At 52.0% G+C, this 20,867-nt stretch overlaps 11 protein-coding genes across 11 annotated transcripts; 7 read left to right on the top strand and 4 right to left on the bottom strand.

Annotated features, from left to right (window-relative positions):
- Window positions 1-434: 434 nt before the first annotated feature.
- Window positions 435-1,846, bottom strand: ALTATR162_LOCUS5686 (uncharacterized protein; the record flags this gene model as incomplete). Its single annotated transcript, XM_043313305.1, has 3 exons — window positions 435-1,188; window positions 1,236-1,714; window positions 1,772-1,846. The coding sequence occupies 3 exons, from the start codon at window positions 1,844-1,846 to the stop codon at window positions 435-437; spliced, it is 1,308 nt and encodes a 435-aa protein (XP_043169240.1).
- A 643-nt stretch (window positions 1,847-2,489) lies between these two features.
- Window positions 2,490-2,954, top strand: ALTATR162_LOCUS5685 (uncharacterized protein; the record flags this gene model as incomplete). The annotated part of the gene is made up of 2 exons (XM_043313304.1): window positions 2,490-2,759; window positions 2,826-2,954. 2 exons carry the CDS (start codon window positions 2,490-2,492, stop codon window positions 2,952-2,954), a joined length of 399 nt encoding a protein of 132 aa, XP_043169239.1.
- A 324-nt stretch (window positions 2,955-3,278) lies between these two features.
- ALTATR162_LOCUS5684 (uncharacterized protein) lies at window positions 3,279-4,893 on the bottom strand (the record flags this gene model as incomplete). The annotated part of the gene is made up of 2 exons (XM_043313303.1): window positions 3,279-3,950; window positions 4,003-4,893. The coding sequence occupies 2 exons, from the start codon at window positions 4,891-4,893 to the stop codon at window positions 3,279-3,281; spliced, it is 1,563 nt and encodes a 520-aa protein (XP_043169238.1).
- An 868-nt stretch (window positions 4,894-5,761) lies between these two features.
- ALTATR162_LOCUS5683 (uncharacterized protein) lies at window positions 5,762-10,771 on the bottom strand (the record flags this gene model as incomplete). The annotated part of the gene is made up of 2 exons (XM_043313302.1): window positions 5,762-6,659; window positions 6,708-10,771. 2 exons carry the CDS (start codon window positions 10,769-10,771, stop codon window positions 5,762-5,764), a joined length of 4,962 nt encoding a protein of 1,653 aa, XP_043169237.1.
- A 1,110-nt stretch (window positions 10,772-11,881) lies between these two features.
- ALTATR162_LOCUS5682 (uncharacterized protein) lies at window positions 11,882-12,991 on the top strand (the record flags this gene model as incomplete). Its single annotated transcript, XM_043313301.1, has 1 exon — window positions 11,882-12,991. One exon carries the CDS (start codon window positions 11,882-11,884, stop codon window positions 12,989-12,991), a length of 1,110 nt encoding a protein of 369 aa, XP_043169236.1.
- Window positions 12,992-12,997: 6 nt separating this feature from the next.
- On the bottom strand, window positions 12,998-13,790 carry ALTATR162_LOCUS5681 (uncharacterized protein; the record flags this gene model as incomplete). The annotated part of the gene is made up of 3 exons (XM_043313300.1): window positions 12,998-13,415; window positions 13,473-13,581; window positions 13,667-13,790. 3 exons carry the CDS (start codon window positions 13,788-13,790, stop codon window positions 12,998-13,000), a joined length of 651 nt encoding a protein of 216 aa, XP_043169235.1.
- Window positions 13,791-14,344: 554 nt separating this feature from the next.
- Window positions 14,345-15,412, top strand: ALTATR162_LOCUS5680 (uncharacterized protein; the record flags this gene model as incomplete). Its single annotated transcript, XM_043313299.1, has 1 exon — window positions 14,345-15,412. The coding sequence occupies one exon, from the start codon at window positions 14,345-14,347 to the stop codon at window positions 15,410-15,412; it is 1,068 nt and encodes a 355-aa protein (XP_043169234.1).
- A 327-nt stretch (window positions 15,413-15,739) lies between these two features.
- Window positions 15,740-17,041, top strand: ALTATR162_LOCUS5679 (uncharacterized protein; the record flags this gene model as incomplete). Its single annotated transcript, XM_043313298.1, has 1 exon — window positions 15,740-17,041. The coding sequence occupies one exon, from the start codon at window positions 15,740-15,742 to the stop codon at window positions 17,039-17,041; it is 1,302 nt and encodes a 433-aa protein (XP_043169233.1).
- Window positions 17,042-17,666: 625 nt separating this feature from the next.
- Window positions 17,667-18,386, top strand: ALTATR162_LOCUS5678 (uncharacterized protein; the record flags this gene model as incomplete). The annotated part of the gene is made up of 1 exon (XM_043313297.1): window positions 17,667-18,386. One exon carries the CDS (start codon window positions 17,667-17,669, stop codon window positions 18,384-18,386), a length of 720 nt encoding a protein of 239 aa, XP_043169232.1.
- Window positions 18,387-18,951: 565 nt separating this feature from the next.
- ALTATR162_LOCUS5677 (uncharacterized protein) lies at window positions 18,952-19,672 on the top strand (the record flags this gene model as incomplete). The annotated part of the gene is made up of 2 exons (XM_043313296.1): window positions 18,952-19,145; window positions 19,198-19,672. The coding sequence occupies 2 exons, from the start codon at window positions 18,952-18,954 to the stop codon at window positions 19,670-19,672; spliced, it is 669 nt and encodes a 222-aa protein (XP_043169231.1).
- A 256-nt stretch (window positions 19,673-19,928) lies between these two features.
- ALTATR162_LOCUS5676 (uncharacterized protein) lies at window positions 19,929-20,409 on the top strand (the record flags this gene model as incomplete). The annotated part of the gene is made up of 2 exons (XM_043313295.1): window positions 19,929-20,302; window positions 20,355-20,409. The coding sequence occupies 2 exons, from the start codon at window positions 19,929-19,931 to the stop codon at window positions 20,407-20,409; spliced, it is 429 nt and encodes a 142-aa protein (XP_043169230.1).
- Between the last annotated feature and the right edge of the window lie 458 nt (window positions 20,410-20,867).

Here is a 20,867-nt window from a genome sequence, read left to right as displayed (position 1 = left end):
AACAGATAACGTTGAATGGAGAAAACCCTCTCTTCGGCCCTTCTGTCCAGACAAATTAAAGATTTGCAAACACAATACTAAACGTTCCGCCAATCGTGAGGCGACCGCCAAACAGACGGGCTGCAGTGCAACGACGCGTACACTGTCAAGCTTCATGCAATGCAATGCACCGTGCCAGACAACGACGGGTAACACATTTGGCAGGTTGTGCAACTTGTGCATCCTGCAGGATCGATATTGTCATGAATGCTATCTAGCTACCGTTCCCAAGTCTATGGTGCATTTTGCCATAACGCCCTCTGCATCTGCGTGCAATGATATTGTCATGATCAGCGTAACCCTTCGTCCTCCGAGTCTTCCATTACCCGCACCCCGCACTATCTGCTATGGCCGGCAATTCTGGACTCGAGGGCGCACCGACGTACAGTACGTCCTCACTTCCACTTCTGCACCACTACACCACCACGTTTGAACTCTGAAATGTCACCCAGCACTTGGGCCTTGTCCGTCAGCTCTTTGCTGGGGAACGTGGTCATGAGCGCCCAATCACGATCCTGACTGGCGGGGCTAGCTCTGTTGACAAAGTCGTAGACGTCGCCAATAGTGTGTGTAGTGTTGAACCGCGACGACAACCGTGTACCGTCACCGAGGCGAACTTGCAGTGTGAGGGTGGGGGCTGATGAATCGATGTCGACTGTAGGTTGCCCAGAGGCTCCCGGAGTCGAGGCTCCCGTACTGCTTGAAGCAGCAGCAGCCGGCATGGGAGCAGCCGCTGAGCTTACACCAGGGGTGGGGCTACCCAGACGGTTTCCGCTACCCGAGAAGGGAACGTACTTTTTCTTTGGCTTTTTGTAGTCCTCGTCCTTGTGCGCATGCACCTCGACATCCACCTCCTGGCCATGTTCTACATTTAGGATATGTAGTGGAGCGTGACCCGTGTTGATCATCTCCAATGTGCGTGCGTTTGCCGGATCATCGTAGCGGAACAGGTCGCCGTCATCTACTGAGAAGCCGTCACGCCAAAGGTGAAGTTCACGATGGGCGCGCGGGGGCGGTGCGGGGATGTTGGCGGTGGGGTCTGGAATGGTCCGGGAAGGAGCATCGTCGCCTCCAAGGGTAGTACCTGCACCACGAAAATAAGAGGAGCTTGCTGGCTGCTCTTCGTCACCGCCTGGTCGGGGAGCGTTCCTACGTCTGTTAGTTGGAGCGGCGCAAGCAATGCTTGGCTGACTTACTGTCGTGCCCGTTTCAAGATGTTGTTGATCTGGTCGCGCGGATTGGACTGGTTCGGGTTCTGAACAGCAAGACCTGATTTCTCACCGCCAGCGAAGAAATCCTGGTTCTCGTCGTCGGGGTGGTCCTCGTCATCATCATCGTCGTGGGCGTGCCCATGTCCGCCACCCGACGACTGAAGGTCCCTCAGCGTGCGCGCACCTGCCACACCCCTCTGCGTTGGCTGTCCGCGAGCTGCAGCTGGCTGCGATGATGAAGACGATGCTGCCGGCGTCGGCGAGGGCACATATGCGCCTCCAAGGGTACGTCCACCACCAGCTCCGGTAGGCGGAGGGTTCTGGGTAGGGTCTGTGTTTGACTCGTCACCGGCCATGTCGACGTCTGGTTCCGAAGTTCCCTCTTGTTGCTCGGCGGCCTCGTCGAAGAAGAGAGATGCAGCGAGAGTGAGATCTCCGTTGGAAGCGTTCAAGTAGCGTTCTGCCTATTGTTCGTGTTAGTGAGCAGCTCTAATAGCTTCGATGAGCTTCTATCGACGCACTGTTGCAGGATCAAGGCCAGTCAGGCTAGCAAGCTGGGCGATCAGAGCGTCGTTGTCGGGTACAGCTTCAGACATTACAGCTTGGTAGTGATGTAGTTGAAGATGAGTGTGTTGTTGGGGTTGGGATAGTTTGAACGCGTTGACTGGTTGCAGTGGGGTCTATGTACACTGTCAGAGCGGCGAGCTTTGTTAGGTACAGCAGGCGGTAGCTGGTGACGTCGCTTGCTCTTGCTGTTCCACCTTCACCGCGCACTGCAAACAAGTTCGTGAAATATATGTCTTGTCTGACCTGGAAACACGTCTATTGCTCAAGTTAGGTATTCTATGTCTTTGCCTTTCACAATACGTGAGGCGAATTGAGCTGCCTAGACAATGCACCAGCTTCCGACGTGCATCAACGTTCCGAGAAATGCCAAGAGAATTAATGTGAGCCTCACCAACACCGACGAGCATCTACCTCGGGGATATCGCGCGATCTCACCCACACGCGCTATCAGACTTCATCTGGCGCCATAGACAACAACCCAGGTCAATTGAGAAGGGTTGAACTTACACGTTACCATCCTTCAGCTCAAGCCAGACTTGCGCCATCTCCGCATCACCTCCGCGTGGGGCTCCTCCTAGCACTCGTTCAACATCTACCACCCAACACCGCATACCCGGAACACCCTCCCACCACCACACTTGTCTCGCACCCAATACACGCACGCTCTCCGAAATGGCGTCCGACGCAGCCAACCTCACCGAATCCGGCATAACCATCCCCTCGGATAGCGAAAACTACGACGCAAACAACGAACTTAGCTCTTCCTCCCCAGCATCCTCAAGTTCCACTCCTTTGATTCTGTACAAGCCCCCCACAATCTGGGGCCTACTCCGTGGCGCAGCAATAAACCTCTTCCTGCCGTTTGTCAACGGATTGATGTTGGGCTTTGGAGAGCTAGTCGCGAACGAAGCTGCATATCGGTTGGGGTGGAGTGGTACAAAGGTACGTCAAAGCATTGCAGATAAAGTATTTCATGGTGGGGAAACATGCTAACAATGTGCGATGCAGATATTCCCGTCGCACCGCTCCGGATCCGATTCTCGACGCGTGGGTCCTGGTGTGGAAATGCGTGCTGATCCCGTGGAGCGAAGGCGGAGGAATGGACAGGAATTGGACATGTACACGTCTCTCGAGTAGACAAGGGATAGAGTGTAAGGAATCCTGGGACACATCTGTATATACAAGTGCGATCGACGGCATGGCGTTTGTAAACATAACGAGCGAGATTTCGATACATTCAACAGTGCAAACACCGACATGGCAAGTTTGATCCGGAGCATATGCATATGCAGTATTTGTACAAAATCTCCCACTATGCGTACTGGCCAACTCCTATTCACCCCGTACCTGCTTCAAGATGCACGTACTAATCCTACTACTAACACAAGGTCGAACACCTTTCACGTCAACGCATATATCATACAATTGCCTTCACGTCTCTACCACGTCTCTTGATAGTCTCTAAGCCCTGTTTTGGAACCTCCGCCTCCTTTCAATCTCGTAGTCCTCAGCCTTCTTCTTCCTCTTCGCCTCCTCAGTTGACATCTTCTTGTCTCCGAAGCCCACCTTCCGAAGTCCGTCGTCAGTGGCATTGGTCATTCTCCTCCATATGTAGCTAAGGCGGTAGTTCCTGCGGTAGTAGTCCAACTTCTCGTTGATTGGCTTGCCCTTGGCGCCTTCCTCGTAGTCCACATCGCGGTCAGGGTATTCCGTGTTGATCTTGGGTGCCTCCGGCTTGAGATGCGCAGGGAGCGCAACTCCTGGCTTGACGTTGATACCAGACAACTGACGACGGTTGTTCGGGACAGCTGTGCGGGTAGGAGGCTGGTAACGAACTCTGCCGTCTGATCCCTTGATGTCTTTCAATTTCAACTCGCCCTTGGCGACTTTAGTGTAGAGCTCCGTACTCGCTGGACTGGGTAGTGTTTTGATACCAATCATACGTCTGAAACCGTTCTGGCGGAGGAGCCAACCCGTAAAACCGCCCATGATACCGGACACAAGGAAGTAAAGTTGGAGAGCGGAAGGCTGGAACGCTGTGACGAGACCGAGGAAGATTGAGAGACCAGTGAACATGTATTGGCGTGCAGCGGCTTTACCAACATCGGCTTGGATTCCAGTTTCACCTCCAGTCTATTCGATCCATCAGCTTAAGACAAGAAATTGTTCGAGGGGATAGACTTACCTTGAAGACAGTGTACATGATGGCTGAAGTGGCAAAGGGTAGAACGAAATAAGGATCCCGAGCGGTCAGATCAGTAAACCACAGGAAACCGTCATGAGCCATGCCAGGGACAGGCAACTCGCCCATAGCTCTCAAGAATCTGAAGGCCGAAAATCCAATCCAGGCTTGCATGAACATGAAACCTCCAGTAGAGAGAATACCTCCCATATAAGGCCTCATGATTTCGGCCTGCTGCATCTTGTACAGGTCGACTTGCTGCTTATCGCCTCGAGCGATGGCAGCCTCCATCTTCTCTTGAATAGGCTTGGTGATGGGTCCCAAAGAGGCCATGGCTGCCATCTTGTCCGAGCTCATAGCCTGAAAGACGAAGGTCGAGCAACGAACAACAAGACCAGCAGCAACGATGGACCCAGCCCAACCCCAGCCTGATTGTAGGTAGATGGTTTCGATGGTCTTCTCGAAAAGAGTCGTCATACCCCAGCCGTAGTCGAGACCCAGCTCCTTCAGTTGTCCTGCATGGTCGATTAAGCGGGTAGGATCAATTTCAGCCGTGGGGAGAGTGTCCTTGACAGGCTCGGCACTGAAGACGCCATCGAGTGTTTTGGGTTCAGTGTAGGTAGATGCGGTTTCCACTGCCGCTTCGGTGGACACGGATGCTCCGTCTACGACGGCAGGCTTATCAATGGCTGCAGGGGCGAGCTCGGGTGTAGATGTGGTGACGACAGGCTCGGCATGTTGTTGCGCGAACTCGGAGACGGGACGATTCGAGAATTCGGCGATTGGCACTCGCTCGGCAGGCGTAAGGGAACTGGCGTCGACAGGACTGCTAGACTTGCCCCAGCTCCAAGGAGCGTACCACGAAGCGTTTCGGACAGATGTCGCACTCAGCATGACATTATGAGTCCGGTTCGCGCCCGACTTCCACAGCGCCGACTGGAGCGGGCTCGCCCGACATGATGGGCCTGAGAGGTTGGCAGTTCGGGGAAGGGAGGAGAACTGCTGCAATTAGTACATAGAAAAAGCCCGTTTTCAACCTGAGCACAGCTGTGGTAGAGTCTTCATGGAAAGGAAGCTGTGCGGCTTGGGTATGGGAACGCGAATGTGTGAATTCAATGAGGTGGGTAGCTAAATTTGTAGGTATGCGCACCTTCCTTGTAGCATTGGATCGTAGCACGGTCGATTGTCGTGAGGCCAAGGGCGCGAATTGGGCCGGCCGCAGCCCTCTACTTGGAAGCATTGCGATGTGTCGTCCGACATCATTGAGCATCAGAGTCGGCTTTAGAAAAGTCGTGTGCACGGGCCTCGTTCGTAGCGCATTTCGAGCAAACCTCCGAGATCCCCGCATCACGCGCACAAACTGGCCTCAGCTCAGACATCACCAAAGGCCTCAGTTCTTAAATTGTTGCACCATGCGATTACTATCGAACTTTGAATTAAAACTTCGACTCCTTCACACGCCATTGTGGGTATGCTGGCTGGTGGCCCTCTCGTGCTCCCTAACACCCATCTGATGCAAAAAGCAGCGCCATGCTAACATGAACACCGAACCTTGCAGTAGCTATAGGAGCAGCTACTAAGCATCGATGAATCGTGAAATGATAAAACAATGACAACGCTGAATACAACACCCGTGTAATCCCAAACCGATACATGAGAACGAACCGTATTGTACAACGGTCCTTGCCGTACGCCGCCCTAGAATGCTTATAGGAAATTATGCGCCATCGTCTGGCAGTCGTGGCGTGTAGCCGTCGGAGTTCTAATCCATGTAGTTATTGCCCTCGGTGACAGCCAGTGCTTCTTCTGCCTGGCCACCACCCATCTCCATCGCTTCCCCAAACATCTCGTGTCCACTACCGGAGCTCTTGAACGGGTCTTGCATGGGACTAGTCGGAGCGGCTGGGCCTGAACTCTCAAAGAGACCTGGATCGATAGGCGCAATAGAAGAACCTCCACCAAAGCTGAGTGGAGCCGTCGTAGCGAATGTAGGAGAGTTGCTGAATGTAGATGTGGTCGTTGTGTTAAAGTACTCGCTGCTTTCACCAGCACCTTGACGAGGCTCGCCAGGGGGAGTATGCGATTGCTCACCAGCATCAGATTGTTGGCTCGATGTCTTTAGACCTTCTCCATCCTTGCGCTTAAACTGATGAGTCTTGGTCTTGAGGTGCTGCGGGAGATCATCCGGATTGGTGATGCCCAGCTGGCTCATAAGCTTCTGTTGCTTCGTCGGTCGAGGCTTACGCGTAGACAGAGACACTTGTAGAATCGGCGGCGGGGTTGGTGCAACCGGTGCCCACTTGTGCAACTCTTGGCGGAAGAAGTTGATCTCATTCGAGAGAAGAATCTCAGCGCCCTCAAGCTTTCGTAGGTAGAACCGTTGCGTAGTGAGTTCATCGGGGCTTGACATCAGCGGGTTGATGTACTGCGCAACGTAGTCACGGAACTTGGTACCGTGCTCGATAAGTGACTCCAATGTGTCTTCTTCTTCAGGTTGGAACGGCAAACCAGGGACTTCGTCTTGCCAAAGCTGCAGGTCCTCTAATTTAGGGCGAGTCGCATCGCGTGGGATCTTGACACGGTAATCGCAGATGGGACATGTGTATTTGTCGTCCTCTTTGACTTTTCCGCGCGCAATCTTTAGGCACTTGCCGTGGTACCTATCTTTGTTAGCGCATGTCTTCTTGCCCTGGAGTGGACAATCTTACCATTCATGACACAGTTCACACTCGATCATCATGCCAGCTTCAGGTTTTCGACAGATACAGAAAACATCTCGACTAGATCCCGAACCGTCCACCTCTTCCCCATCAGCTGGGCTCTGTTCACGAGAGGCGGGCTCCACAGGCATTCGAGGCTGGTCAGACAAGTCGAAGCAGGAACGATTGCGCTCGTCAACCTGCTTCATGTGCGCATGCAGGATATGTAGGGGCGCATTGGCTTTGCCAAAGAGCTTCTTTCCTCGTCTCATCCAATCTTCGTGTCGCTTTTGCTCCTTTTCAAGGTCATTCGTGCCATTGGGCTTGCCGTTCAGCGCATTCAAGGACTCCATGGCATTGCGTACCTCCATGTATTTTGGTCGCTCAGAGAAGTCAGGGTTTTTGCTTCGCTCGTACAATGACATGATAAGCTCTTGTGCATCCCGTTGTTTCTTCAAGATGGCGTCCATCGCGGCGCGGGTCTCTGGTGTTACGGGCAGGTTGGTCGCTTGCTTGGAGAAAGCGTCGAGTTGCTGGTAATGCACATTCTCTACTTCCATGAGTTCCTTCGCCTTCTTCTCCCAGAATTCGCCTTGGTCCCGTTTGTCCTGCAGGAAGCGAAGATCGGGATGGTGCTCTGGCATGCCGACTTCAACACCACTCTTAATGAGCTCGCCGACTTCTTGAAGCGTCGGTGCAAGCTTCACCTTGAAGTCCTGCGCTTCTTGGAGCCATTTCAATTGCTGTACCACTTTTTCAAGAGATTCAAGCTCGGGGAGGTCGACGTTGAAACCTTTGCCTTCCTCCAGAAGCTCATCAAGCCGAGCAATACTTTGCTCTGACGTGCGTTCGCGTAAAGCAGTACGCGCTCTAGTCTGAAACTCGACAATGCTCTCAGCGCGTTCTCGGAGCGTAGTTATTTCCGGGCTATCGAACCCTAAGTCTTTTGCTTGATTGAGAAGTTTCTGTATGTTCTCCACATTGCGGTATTCGCGATCCTTCTCGTCTGCCTCGGCGATGTTCGCCTTGCTTGGCCGTCCTCTCCCGGGGCGTTCTGCTTTTCGGCGGGCTTGTTGCTTCCGAGTGGTATAGAGAACAGCTTCCTCAGCAACTTCCTGGCATTTGTCGACGAATTCTTTCAGGTCCTGAAGGCCATTGAGATCCCAATCAATCTTCTCGCCCTCGTTTAAGAGCGCGCGCAAAGACTTCAGTTGAGGTCGGGGCCCTTCAGCAAGCAGAGCCTCCATCTTCGATTCCCAAGCTTCTGGCGTGCCTGCTTTGTCGACGATCTTCTGAACCAAAGTAGTGAGAGCATCCTTGGGCATGCGATATACTAGCTTGTGTTGACCTTGGGCTCCAAAGTAACGCTCAGATTCCGGAGTCTCTGGGCAGCACTCAAACCATCCGGCATGCTGTAGGCACAAGACCTTCTTAGTCTTGCTACAGTAGAATCGGGACAGGTAGCCATAGGACTTGCAGAAGGCGCATATCAATTCATCCTCATGCATGTCGGCATCATCGATGACGAATTCAAGCTCACATGGGTTTTCGCTATCACCGGTACCGTCGATCTTGCAAGTATGAGGTCTAATAGCTTTGTGCTTCTCGAGGAATTCGGCACGTATACGCGATTCTCGTTCGAGCATTCGCTCCATCGCAGGACCAAGCCATTTGGCAGTCTTAATGGTTGTATCTTTACGCGATGCCGCCGCCAAGAGTAGCTCGTCGTGAGAGAAGCATGGCTGACGTCGGTAATCCTGAAGGCGTTGGACTCCGTGCTCACCAAATGGCTCCCAATCACTCGGCGCGAAATTCACAGCCTCGTTCAGGTTAAAACCGTGGTTAAAACCGGCATGATAGGCTTCCGGGAATGTTATCACGAACTCGCCAGCACGTTGATCAATCGCATAAACTCTGACACCAGCTTTCAAGAGTTGCTCCGGGGTCAAAAGCGTCACGAGCTGAAACAGAAGGTCTGGTTGACTCTCAAACAGTTCTGGTACCGCCTCACGCATGGCTTGCTCGAATTTGTCGGTGTCCTCGGCGGGTACACCGTACCAGGTTTTGGTCGCGCCAAAATGCTGGTAGTTTGCCGAGTAGGTGTAATGATCTTCCGCATGCCAACAAAAGGTCGAGAACACCATGCCGACATATAGCCAAGGTACAGTCATGCCCGAAATGTCTGACTTGATGTGACGGAATAGAGAATCTGGCGCGTAGGGAAGTACAGTCAAATTCCATGGATCAGTGGAGTAGGGATCGCGTGGATTCTTCTCAATAGTAGGAAAGCCACTGCCGTGTGTTGTGGAATGTATGTCTGCTCCATACTCTACTTCGACAGTCTCTGTCACGTTTGCGACCGAATGCCAAAATTCGCGTTCTACATCATCCTCTGTGACTGGCTTTGGCGCATTGGTGATGGGATCGAAAGGCATCTTATTGGCGAAATGGCTCTGCTTGAACTGATGGGCTCGTTCCTGGAACTGTTTAAGCGAGTAAATACCTCCTTCCTCGAACCCAAACTCGCCCGTGCCAACAAGACACCTGGGGCAATGCCAGTCGTATGCAGGAATACCCTTGATCGGTGGGTCCAAACAGTAACCATGATAACCAGCGTCGCAGCTGTCGCACAGCAGAATGTTCTGTGGATCGTTGTCGGCACCGCAAGTCTCGCAGCGATCACCAGGTCGTTCGTCAGCCGCCCGAACGCGTGGGAAAGACCGACTGGGCGTTGACTGGCGAGGCTGAGTCATGTGCGAGCCTGCAACCGTGGGAGGAGCATCTTTCTTAAGTCGCTTGCTCCGTCGTCCATTTGCCTCATCCACATCGTCATTCGCGCTGCTCTCTGGGTCCTGGGAGAAGGTTCGCTTCAGCTGATTGAACTGATGTCCGTTGGCTAGTGGGGTCAGTCCGTTTCCGGGCGGTCGTAGATCGGGTGTATTGTCGGCTGAGAGCATTGGGCTACCGGCATTGCGTAAAGGTGTTGATGTGCGCGACTCCAGCACATCCCGATGCATAGCGCTTGGTGCATTAGCCGCAGCAAAAGTACTGGGTGTCGAGGGCTGCGTAGACGGCTTTTGTGATGAGAGTGCATTAACCGCTGTAAAGCCTCCAGAGTTCACTGGCGTGAAGCCTGTCTGCATAGCAGGCCGCGACAGATCAGGTGGTGTGGGCACAGAATCACCCTGCAGTGTCGCGTTCAGCGCTGCTGAGGCTCTCATGGCAGGCGAATCCGTGGCATTAGCGACGGGTGTGCCCTGTAGCGATTTCTTCACGGGCGAATGCGCAGGCGATGGTGTGAAGGGTCCGCCGTGCTCGTACTCCAACATCTGTTGCACGCCGGGTTTGACGAGGCGCAGATACTCCTCATACGGGTGCAGCCATTTCTGATATGAGTTCTTGAGTGATGTAGACAGCGAAGACATGATCTTGCCACTATAGCCGAGGTCGCGTCCAATCTCAGCCCACTTCTTCTGCTTGCAGACACGTTCAAACCCGCCTCGCTTCTCAACAGCCTTCTTGAGCTTGTAGAGGTCCAAGGGTCGTTTATCAACGCTAGGAAAGCGAGTGAGACTGTGGCCGTGTTGCTTGTGGAATTTGGCGAGCTGATCGAGATAGTTTAAATTGGCACGTGTACCACCCTCAACCGAGTTGAGTTCTTGCCTTCGTGTACGGAAGTGGAAACGCTCCGTATCAATGGCGAATGGCGGATTCCAATTGTCTGGCGGGACAATCTTGACAATGCCGTACTTCTGTGCCTCCTCTCGGATACTCTGAATGTATTGTACGGGGTCCTTGAACTGCTCGGCTGTCGGTCGATATGTTGGAGACTCACGCAGGCCGAAGAGCCGATTCTGTTTGGGCGGTAGGTTGTTCGGCGCTCCATGTCCTCTGCGCTCTACAGTAGCGAGATCCAGCGGTGCTGCCTTACGCGCGCTTAAGGGAATCGTGCCAGCCCCGTTCAGCTGGGCGCCATTCGTTGCAGGCACCGCAGCACCGCCCATTCTTGATTTTGATGCGCCAGCTGCTCCGTCAGGCGTTCCGCTGTCCGTCGCGACCCGGAAGGTGGTCATAGTGGCGCCTGTTGGAGGCCCATTGGGGGGCATGAAGTCAACCATGGCCCTCTTGCTCATACATCCAGGGTTGTCGCGATTTCTGCCCTACTCGCAGCCTTGTAACGAGATACAAGATGGTATAGTAGGTATAGCGATTGTGATTGGGAGTGAATCGGTCGGTGGTGGGCACTATCGAAGAGATATAGGCGTAGGCATGGAGCCTCTATAGCGGCAGGCGACCGCTCTCGACCCGCTTGGACCGTGCAATCCAGTCCTAGAAGAATTAAATGTGAGTATGATTGTACGTCTGCCTGTTAGCGATCGACGTCGTTGAGGTAGCAGTTGTGCAGTCTGGTTGTGGAGGTGAGGAGATATGGAGAGGATGAATGGGGCCCGCTGAAAGGTGCGAGATTCCCGCTAGCGGCGGATGCACATCTAGCCAAAGGTACCGAACCCAGAACGTCAACGCTTGTTCAGCAGGGCACACGGGAAACATAATAACACGATGACTTCGTCTATTCCAAAGGAAACTCTGGAGAGTTGTTAGACAATTTCATCCAAGACTTGCCTCGCATTGGTGCAACATGAAAGTGCCGTCTTCGACTGCAGTCATGGTGAGGTATGAGAGCTACATCATGCCGATCTGGCGACTGCGCGCAAGGCTGCCCAGATGCCGACCTCACCTCGCCAGCTTTCTTTTGCGCCGCGTTCTACCATCTTGGCGACCAAAGAACTGCATTGGCTCGCATAACAAGCACATATCAGCCTGACTCAGATATTTTTCATCGATGTTTACTTTTTCTTCTTTTCCAGCGTGAACGCCTGTCAGGCTAAACTCGCCACATGCTTGCATCATCACATCGGGTCTCGAAACAGCGAGCGTAACATTAGCAGCACTGCGCATTCGTATCACAGTGTCGCGGAGTTTTTACTTATGTGTTCATTCCATATCCAAGCCTGAACTGCTGCAGGTGAGGTCGGCAGCAAGGTTGTCTCATCGGGAAGCGCAACAGCCCACCAATCACAACACACTCCATCTGCATCATCCCGTCAGCCCTAACTGGCCATTGCACGCTTTTGGATGCGATCAACAATAACATCAACTTCATCTTTGTCATGAACCCAATAATGACCGATTCGCTCAAGATCGAAAGCCGGCCTATCCCAGCCTTCTATTGCTGTTACCTCCTCCGCTCCAAGAACCGAAAGGCCTTTTACATCGGTAGCACACCCAATCCGGCGCGCCGTCTAGGACAACACAATGGCTCGAGCAAGGGCGGCGCAAAGCGTACATCGATGCAGGGGAAGCGGCCGTGGGAGATGACGTGCATTGTTACCGGATTTCCTTCCAAGTTCGCCGCGTTGCAGTTTGAATGGGCGTGGCAAAACACGCACGCGACACGACACATTGAGCGAGATGTGCGCGACGCGAGGCTAGAGGAGCTCTCAAAGGGCAGAAAGAATACATCACCTGTAAAGAGACCAAGACCACCAATGTCACTAGAAGCGCGGCTGAAAAATCTACACCATCTTTTGGGTGTCGGGAGTTTCAGCCGATGGCCATTGCACATCAGATTCTTTGCCCAGGATGTGTTTAAGCAGTGGGAGAAGCATACTTCTAAGATGAAGACGAAGCTGCGGAAGGACATTACTATCTGGGTGACGCCAGCTGAGCTTCCAAAGCTTGCGGCGGACGTACAAAGCGAGATGCGAACTCATTTCATACCGGAAATGATACGAGCGATTCCCGTTGCGTACGAGGATTGTAAAGCACATGTCGAAAAGTCAAGAATGATACTCGGAGACAACCAGAAGCGACTTTGTGGTGTTTGCAGCCAAGACGTGAGCTCTGACAAATCGCTTGTGCTAGTCTGTCCCTTGGAAACATGTTGTGCAGTATCGCACATGGCCTGCATGTCGCAGAAGTTCCTAACAGAAGAGAGCAATCCAGATGCGTTCGTTCCAGTTCAAGGGACGTGCCCAGGCTGTCATAGCTCTTTGAGATGGTCCGACCTGGTGAGAGAGCTCAGTCTACGCATGTACGGCGAGGAAGAGCTGAAAGCCATGTTCAAAACAAGACGGAAGAAGAGAAAGTCAGATGGAACCATCGAGGACGATGCGGAAGAGTTTCCAGATATAGACGAGCTTGATGTCGACCTTGACGAGGACCTCGATGAAACATGGGTCGAGAACATAAACGACGATGAAGATAAGCTACCAGGCTCCAACACCGGCTGAGAATATCTACCACTCCTCCACAGCCCTTAGCGGTAGTTGGCCTTTCGCGACTCGCTCAATACACCTATCGACTTCTTGTCTGATCTTTGCCGCCACATCCTTCATACTCTCACCCGCATCGATGCGCACGAAGTCCTCGCCCTCCTTCTTCTGCATCATCGTCTCGAACAGCTCGCGCACGCGGTCCTGCATCTCCTTCTTCTCATACTTCTCGGTACCATATCCACCTCGCTTCGCTGCATCTTCAGCGGAGATATCAAGGAAGAGACACAAGTCAGGTCGTGGAAGCCCGACTTCTGGTTTTCGGCACCATTCAAGGCTCATGCTGGGATTCTGCTTGGCAGCAGAGTACACGCAGCCGCTGTAGTAATAGCGATCTACGATGATCGTCGTACCAGCCTCGAGATCGGCTTGTATAGAAGGTCTAGGCTGAACGTTAAGCGAGTCATAGCTGCATGCGACTGAGTATCGTTTGGCTTACACTGCCTCCCATCGGTTCGCAGAGAACAAGAGATGTATAACATGGTCGTCTTGCTCGCTCTGACCACTCAAGTAACTGTTGATCATTTGACCGATTGGCGTGGTCCTGTCTGTTTTGTTGATCAGCCTTTTGCTTTGTACAGCCTAATACCAACTCATATATTGCGGGATACCCTTCTAAGTAAATACACGTACCAGGGAACCGCATGTGGCGCACTTTGATGCCGTCATTCTGCAAATCTTCAACTAGTGTCTCGCATTGTGTTGATTTGCCTGCTCTGTCCAGGCCTTCGAATACTATGAGTTTGCCTCGCGCCATCTTGTTGGAATTGTGATATGAGAGGTGGTCGTCCTGCAGCGGTTGATGCGCAGTTGAAGCGAGGTCTTGGTGGGGCCGTGAACATCTTAGTGGCGGGGCACTAACAAATGGGCTTCCAAGGCTTAACTACCTTACCATCGCTCTCTCCACATTCAACCTTCTCAACTACTTCCAGGTGGGGTATGCGGATGTTGGTCGAAGGAAAGTGTGCTGTACAGTGCTTGAGCTGCGCTCATAGACGCAGTCAGCAACCGGTGAAGCACAGCCGTTCGAACCAGGACTCTAACAACTTACTATTTATCGGTACGGAATTGGTGAAGGAACATGCTATGTCACTCTGCCTCGTATTTACAGGCCTATATCATATGATTACTGACACGTATATCAGCTCGTGCACATGGATTGATTGGCATGAGTGTGCATAAGATGAGGGGAACCGCACGAGGCTGTGGCAGGCTGCCACCTGCTCGTACATACCTTCCTCCTCTCCTAAAAAGCAACCAGCAGTCAAATCGTGTCTATTTACAGATAGCCACACACTACTATACACCGCAATGAGCGAAACCATCATCGAGGACCTTTCCGCGCAGTTCAAGAAGGGCCTCCAACTGGAGACCATGGATGAACATGGTTCCGCTCTGGGCAAGACCTCTTACAGCACGATAGCGATTGTACAGCCTTTCGATAAGCCTACTGAAGACGATTACGCGCCTAATATCGCCAGTCTTACGCTTTTCGAAGACACCTCCCTTCGGCGAGTCGATTCCCACGAGGGAGGTACAGACAATATCCTTTCCTTGAAGTCGCAACTTGCCCGCTCAGAAGAGCAACTGCAACAGATCACATCCGAATTTCAGCAAGCGAAAGACCGAAACGACAGATTGCAGGTTCAAATCGAAACTTACAAGGCTACAACTAGGGGGGCAGAAGACGCGCTACGAACTGGGCTCAAGAAGTTCAAAGAAGAGTTGTTACGGATCAAGCATCGAGACAGCCCCCACGAGATGAAGTTGGACGGAAGAGGTTCTAGGAACCCTGACACAATACGCTTCGAGAAGTCGTTTTATGACGATTGGTCGACGGAAGTTGTTCTTTCCCGAACCTTTACTTTTCCGGAAAAGCAGTGGCGGGACGATGATGGGATAGAGTGGAGCTATCACGATGACGCGGCTGTTGGTTGCTTGAGATTTGATGGACGCTTATACATCGCCAAAGCTGGAATGACGCGAGGCGACGTTGGAGATTTCATCTGGAGTGAACACTGGAGGAGCAAGGCTATGTTTCTTGCCGAGCACGTTGGTTCTAATATGACGAAGGATTTTGCGATTCATGCGGAGCCACAGTTGATAGCATTCTACATCACCCGCACTCTGCAGAAATCAGGTTATACGCTAAGCAAATTTGGCGGCAAAGAAACGTTTCCAGCTAATGAGAGCCAGGCAAAACTTGCATCGATCGTCATATATGTCAGTCAGCGAATTTGTACCACCTGTACAGATTTTACGTCCAAAGTGAATGAATACGCGACGGGATATGGGTATCATTTTGAGCTTGAAGCGGTGGGGAAGTATGCTACAGCGGATGAGGAAGATGATGAATGGGAAGACCAAGAGGATTGCTAGAGGCATGGGATCTCTCAGCAAGTTCAAACATTATACTGAGAGGGTGCAGCGTTTGTAACACTAGCTGTGCACGGAGGAAGTATCTGTGGACACCAGATGTCACCATCCAGTCTCAGCGCTCTGTTTTGTACATGTGAAGATTTATCAAGATCATAGACACATCCGTTCTTAAACTGATGTATGCTCTCGTAGTAGGCTCAGTAAACTGCTGATTGCACCACAAGATCGATCGGAATAGTCACGCATATCGACGGCAAACACGACACCATAAACCCTATATATTACTATGTACCAGAGAGATTAATGGCACTCATACTTACAAGTAGCATGACATCTACCCCAGACAGTACAACGGCAAATTTTATGCTCGAAGAGCTGAAGAAACCATGGTCCGCTGCCAGCATCACGGAGAACCAGAAACAACGCCGAGGCGATGTAGCCAGAGCCAAGAGTATATGGGACGGTGTATTGATCGACTTTCGCGAGAAGAAAGCTAAACGGAATGGGAAAGCCGCGCCTGGAGGTAACGATAGCGACGGTAACGCGGAAGCGAACTCCGTCAAAGACCCATTTCCTTTCCCAGATCTTCCAGGGGAAATTCGCAACACGATTTACGACTTCACACTGCAGAACGATAGAGTCGAGCGTAGGCAGCGAAGTCGTGACAGAAATCTCCGATACCGCCGCGGCTATGGTAGTAGAGTCTATCCGGTGATATCCACAATCACGAAGCGCGCCATCGAGAGACGTATGATATCGCCTACTCGGAAACAAAACCAAGAGGAGGGGCAGTTACGAAAACTCCGCAATCGGCTGGCCAAGTGGCACCTTGAACGAGCATCGGCAGAAGCTCCGCTTACTCCTCGCTGCAGTGAAGCCTTTGAGAAATACAGATTGGAGCATGACATGTATACTTGCCGATGTCCGCATGAAGCACATGACGACGACAAGTTGGTTGTTCCAGTCAACGCCAGGAGCAATCTTTGTGATGATCTGCCATTGGTCTCTCTTGTCAACCGACAAATCTTTCACGACACCTTTTATCTTTTCTACTCGACCAAGAGAGAGGGTCTCTGGTTCAGATGGACGATCAGGAATCCTGACTTCTTCCCCTTCCCATTGTGGGGTTGCCTTACTGGCTTTACCGACTTCGAGGAAGACCGAGGTCCGCTCTTCGATTGGATGTACTCCGTTCGTCAGATAGTCGCGCTCTATCGGATCGATCGCCAAAAATGGAGAGAGCAGTCCATGGTGTACCTCCAAAAGTGCGAGTCAGACGATACGGATGAATCAGCCCCAAACGACTTCGCTGCACTACCCGACCCCAACCTTGTAGAGGCAGTCATCGATATTCTATGTAAAGCAATTGAATACAACCTCGGATATGATGGCAACTTCTCGACTGTTGACCGCGATGGAAGAGACTGGGACGAAGACGTCTTCAAGGTGTTCCGGTACAAACGCAAACATCGCAAGACTGCAAGTAGGAGGGAGCATATGATTGTGCTCATCATCCGCCAGTATCGTAAGAAGGTCGATACACTATTGAGGGAGCGGCTTCGAGATGAATACAATGAATGGGAGAGACTTCCGGACACGATGGGAATTCCGGAAGGAGTGGTTCCGTAATAGCCTAGGGGATTCGTAAAGCATCGCATGAACTTTGCCAAGTAGTTCACGTCTGTGTTACCCGCAGTACAAGCCACGAGCGATCAAATGAAAGGTGGTTGAAAAGTTGATGCCTGTTTACTGAACAACCACTAGATGTATGGAATCTCGGAGGTAACAACGGTCCAGTCTTTGCACGCCCGCGAGCACGATGTACATATTGCGCTAGGTCCGCAAAGTCCACTTTGACGTAGTAGATCATTCCGTAGGATCATAACTGGCGAATCAGCGTTGGTACTGACCGGCTTCGGCCGAACAACACGTGACTGCGATTGTCAGCATCCGAATAGTCTACCAATCTGGGGTTACAGGGCGAAAATACTGACAACACAGATTGTGGGTGCCTGGAATCTGGACAGACATAAGAATCAACGTTTACCAAGCAGAATGGGGTCCACAAGCCCACTATCTCCACTTCTTGAGCTACGAGTTGCCGAATCAGAGTCAGCGGAGCTTTTCACCTACACTATCTGCCGGATCTGTCGATCACCGAAGAACCGAAGAACCGAATACATTTGGAATACAAGAATAACTCAGAGCGTCCAACTCTTCCATACGAACCTTCATCTCAATCTCAAACCACAAGATGTCATCCCCAAAGCTTATCGTCCACCACCTACAAGTCGGCCAAGGCGAGCGTATCCCATGGCTTCTTGAGGAGCTCAACATTCCTTACGAGTTGAAGTTGTACAAGCGATCACCTATGCTCTCACCGCCTGAGCTCCAAGCTGTTTACCCTCTCGGTGCTTCACCTGTCCTGGAGGACCTGACCGAACCATCCAACCCCATTAAAATCGCTGAATCTGGAGCCATCTGCGATTACATTATCCACAAGTACGCCAACGGGCGATTGGCCCTGGCGCCACAACATAAGAACTTCGCAGACTACCTTTACTGGTTCCATTTCGCAAATGGTACACTCCAGCCTGGGATGTTTAGAAGGAGCATGGCGCGTGGTATGGTCGGCGAGCAGGATCCGCGTTACAAGGGAAACGATGCTCGTGTCCACAAGGCGCTGAGTCATATCGACAACCGCCTTCAAAGCAACAAGTGGCTTGCGGGCGAGGAGTTCACCGCCGCAGAGTGCATGACGGGATGGTGCTTCACAACAATGCGAACCTTTGAGCCGGTGGATTTGAGTGACTATCCAGGAATCTTGGCGTGGCTGGGCCGCATTGGTGAACGCGAAGCATATAGGCGCGCTATGGGTAAATCCGACCCTGATCTCGACATTGACCAAGGGCTCAGCGCAAAGGGACCCCCGATGATGGAGATGTTCGCAAAGGCCATGGCGATGAAGCCGTGAGTCCTGTAGTGTGGTCAGGAAGATGCGCGGCTGATAAACACAGGCGTCGCCAGAAGCTGTAAGCAGTAGTAATAAAGAGCATGCTAGCTCCAGTCAAGGAATGGAAACTCTTCTCATCGGTTCTTTGTTTGAAGCTTGTAGTGATGATGATGGTACACAGCTATGCGACGAAGATGCCCCGGGTCCACTTTGAAGCGAGTAGTCAGGTACAACAACACGCCATTCCTTCGACCTCATCATGGCCACCTGATTTGTCACACCACTCTTCTTGGTCGCAGGTACGCGTCGCATCATATTTGGTATGATCTTGGAGTTACCAAAAACAGGTACCATAGCATGAGCGTGACCTGAGAGGATTGTAGTCATAGCGAGCGGGGTTGCATGCCAACCAGGACGGTGGTACAATGAGATCACATAAAGCTTGCTGACCCCTCACGAGGGCATCTCCGCACCTGAGTATAGCTACATTGCTTGCTTTGAAGACACCCAACAGTCATTCACACAGCTCAATTGCACTCTACTTACTCTCCAATTACCACTACAGCTCCAGCTCCAGCTCCTCGTTATGGCAGCCAAGTACTCTCGTCGACCCAGCTACCTCGACGGCCCACTCTCCCCTTCCATCATTCCCGAACTCGCAATCCTACCTAAACCCCTCCCTGCCGACAAGGTTCCCTGTGGACAACTTGTCTCAAAGACGTCAAAGTTCACACCCAAAGTCCTCGAAGACCGCGACTACGACGACATCGGCACGCGATGGTATGTCAGATTTCATACATATAACTCGCGTACTGGGTACTGACCTCTTCAGGTACAAGGATGTCATCTTCTTCGACGCAGAGAACGGAGACTTCGTCGAGAGCTTCGGTGGCACGCATCTAGTGCAGAAACCACTTGACAAAGGCACAGAGGCTGGAACAATCGAGGCAGAAGAACAGAGCGTGAGGCTGCTAAAGGACGCTGATGCAGCACTCCAGAAAGTGTGGCAAGATGAGGAAGCTAGGAAGTGGATCAAGGAGCAAGATGAGGCTGGTTTCGTAGTCGCCCAGCGCCAGGTCTCCAACGCGAGCTATAAGCGTGCTAGGCTTATCGACATTGGTAACAACAATTGGGAAGTTGTACGCGAGGTTGGCAATGAAGACGCTGCGGGTAAACGCAGGGACTCTGGCTTGCCTGTTGAGACGAACAGCAAGTGGGATGTAGTGGGAGTAGTGGTTAGGAAGATTATCGTTGAGGGCGATGATGTGAAGCTTGGAGACGAGCTGGGAGCTCAATACTGGAAGTAGTAATATGTACAAGAATCCCATGATGCATTCATAGTTTCTTCAATTTGGCTCCTCACGAAACATCTACATCTACATCTATCCGATCAAACTGAGAAGCCTAGACATCGCAGTTCGGAAAATTTACCTACTGCATGTGCTCATCGGAGCGAACGAAGATGCTACCCGTGGCCCCTGCACCGGTTAGAACTTTCCGCTGGCGGCCTGACTTGCATCTATTGCAGAATTCCATCAAGTCGCCGAGTTACATGCAACCACCATGTACCGGCAAGCGCATAGGCTCGGTGGCATTGCGCATGTAGCTACATCTCTCCGCATCGCATCTCCTCTCTGTCGCAAGTCGGTCCGGTTTTCAGGGCACGATTTATCGTCGAGACGCGACTTCCAGAGTTTTCACGCTCACCAACAGATTGCTTTCAAGTCCGACGAGGAAGCAGTAGAACATGCCTGGAGGGAGCAGTTGACGGATCCATCCCTCAGGCCCTTCGTCTGCTGCCGTGATGACCCTGACAAACCCGATTGTTGGTCGGAACAATTTCGGAAGAGAACAGCGGAAAGAGCGCAAAAGCTTAAAGCCTTGGGTGCTCCAGATACACTGACTAGCTGGCGGGACGTCAATATCTTGGAGAAGTGGTATGCAGCTGGACCGCCGCCACTCTCCGAATACAAGCTCACGTTCGGCAAGCACAAGGGGAAGCGCCTCGATCAAGTACCGGATACTTATCTCGTCAAGTATCTGATCCCAAGGCGGCATGAGGGGCATTGTCCCATTGTTTCTGAAGCAGTGGAAGATTATCTAAAGAGAAATCCGGATGTTAAGAGCCAGGCTGGTCCTGGGAAGACGAAGGTGCGGGAAGGTGGCATCGCGGCACCAGTTGTGAAACGAAGAGGGCGACCACCGAAAGAAAGAGTTGATGCGACAACACCGTCTAAGCGAAAAATATAGGGATTGAGCGCGTCTCGATGTGAAGCGCGCATCGCAAGATGTTTGAGGGTTGAGACCTTCGCGTTGTGCTCTTAAGAAGCGCGGGTGCTCTGATTGGCCACTTTGGAGACATGCCATTGTTGCCGTTAGGCCTTCCATGACGACACATCGATCAGCTTCTTTTGTTGACTGATAACATTGTTGTTGCTGTGGAAGCGACGTATAGGAAGTGTGTACGACTGATTATTGGAATTCTGCTGTGAGGCGCACGCG

This window comes from Alternaria atra, assembly GCF_907166805.1.
Source record: "Alternaria atra isolate CS162 genome assembly, contig: 25, whole genome shotgun sequence".
Classification (NCBI taxonomy): Eukaryota; Fungi; Ascomycota; class Dothideomycetes; order Pleosporales; family Pleosporaceae; genus Alternaria; species Alternaria atra.
The sequence above is the reverse complement of the archived record's forward strand: the minus strand, read 5'-3'. Positions and strand labels throughout refer to the sequence as shown.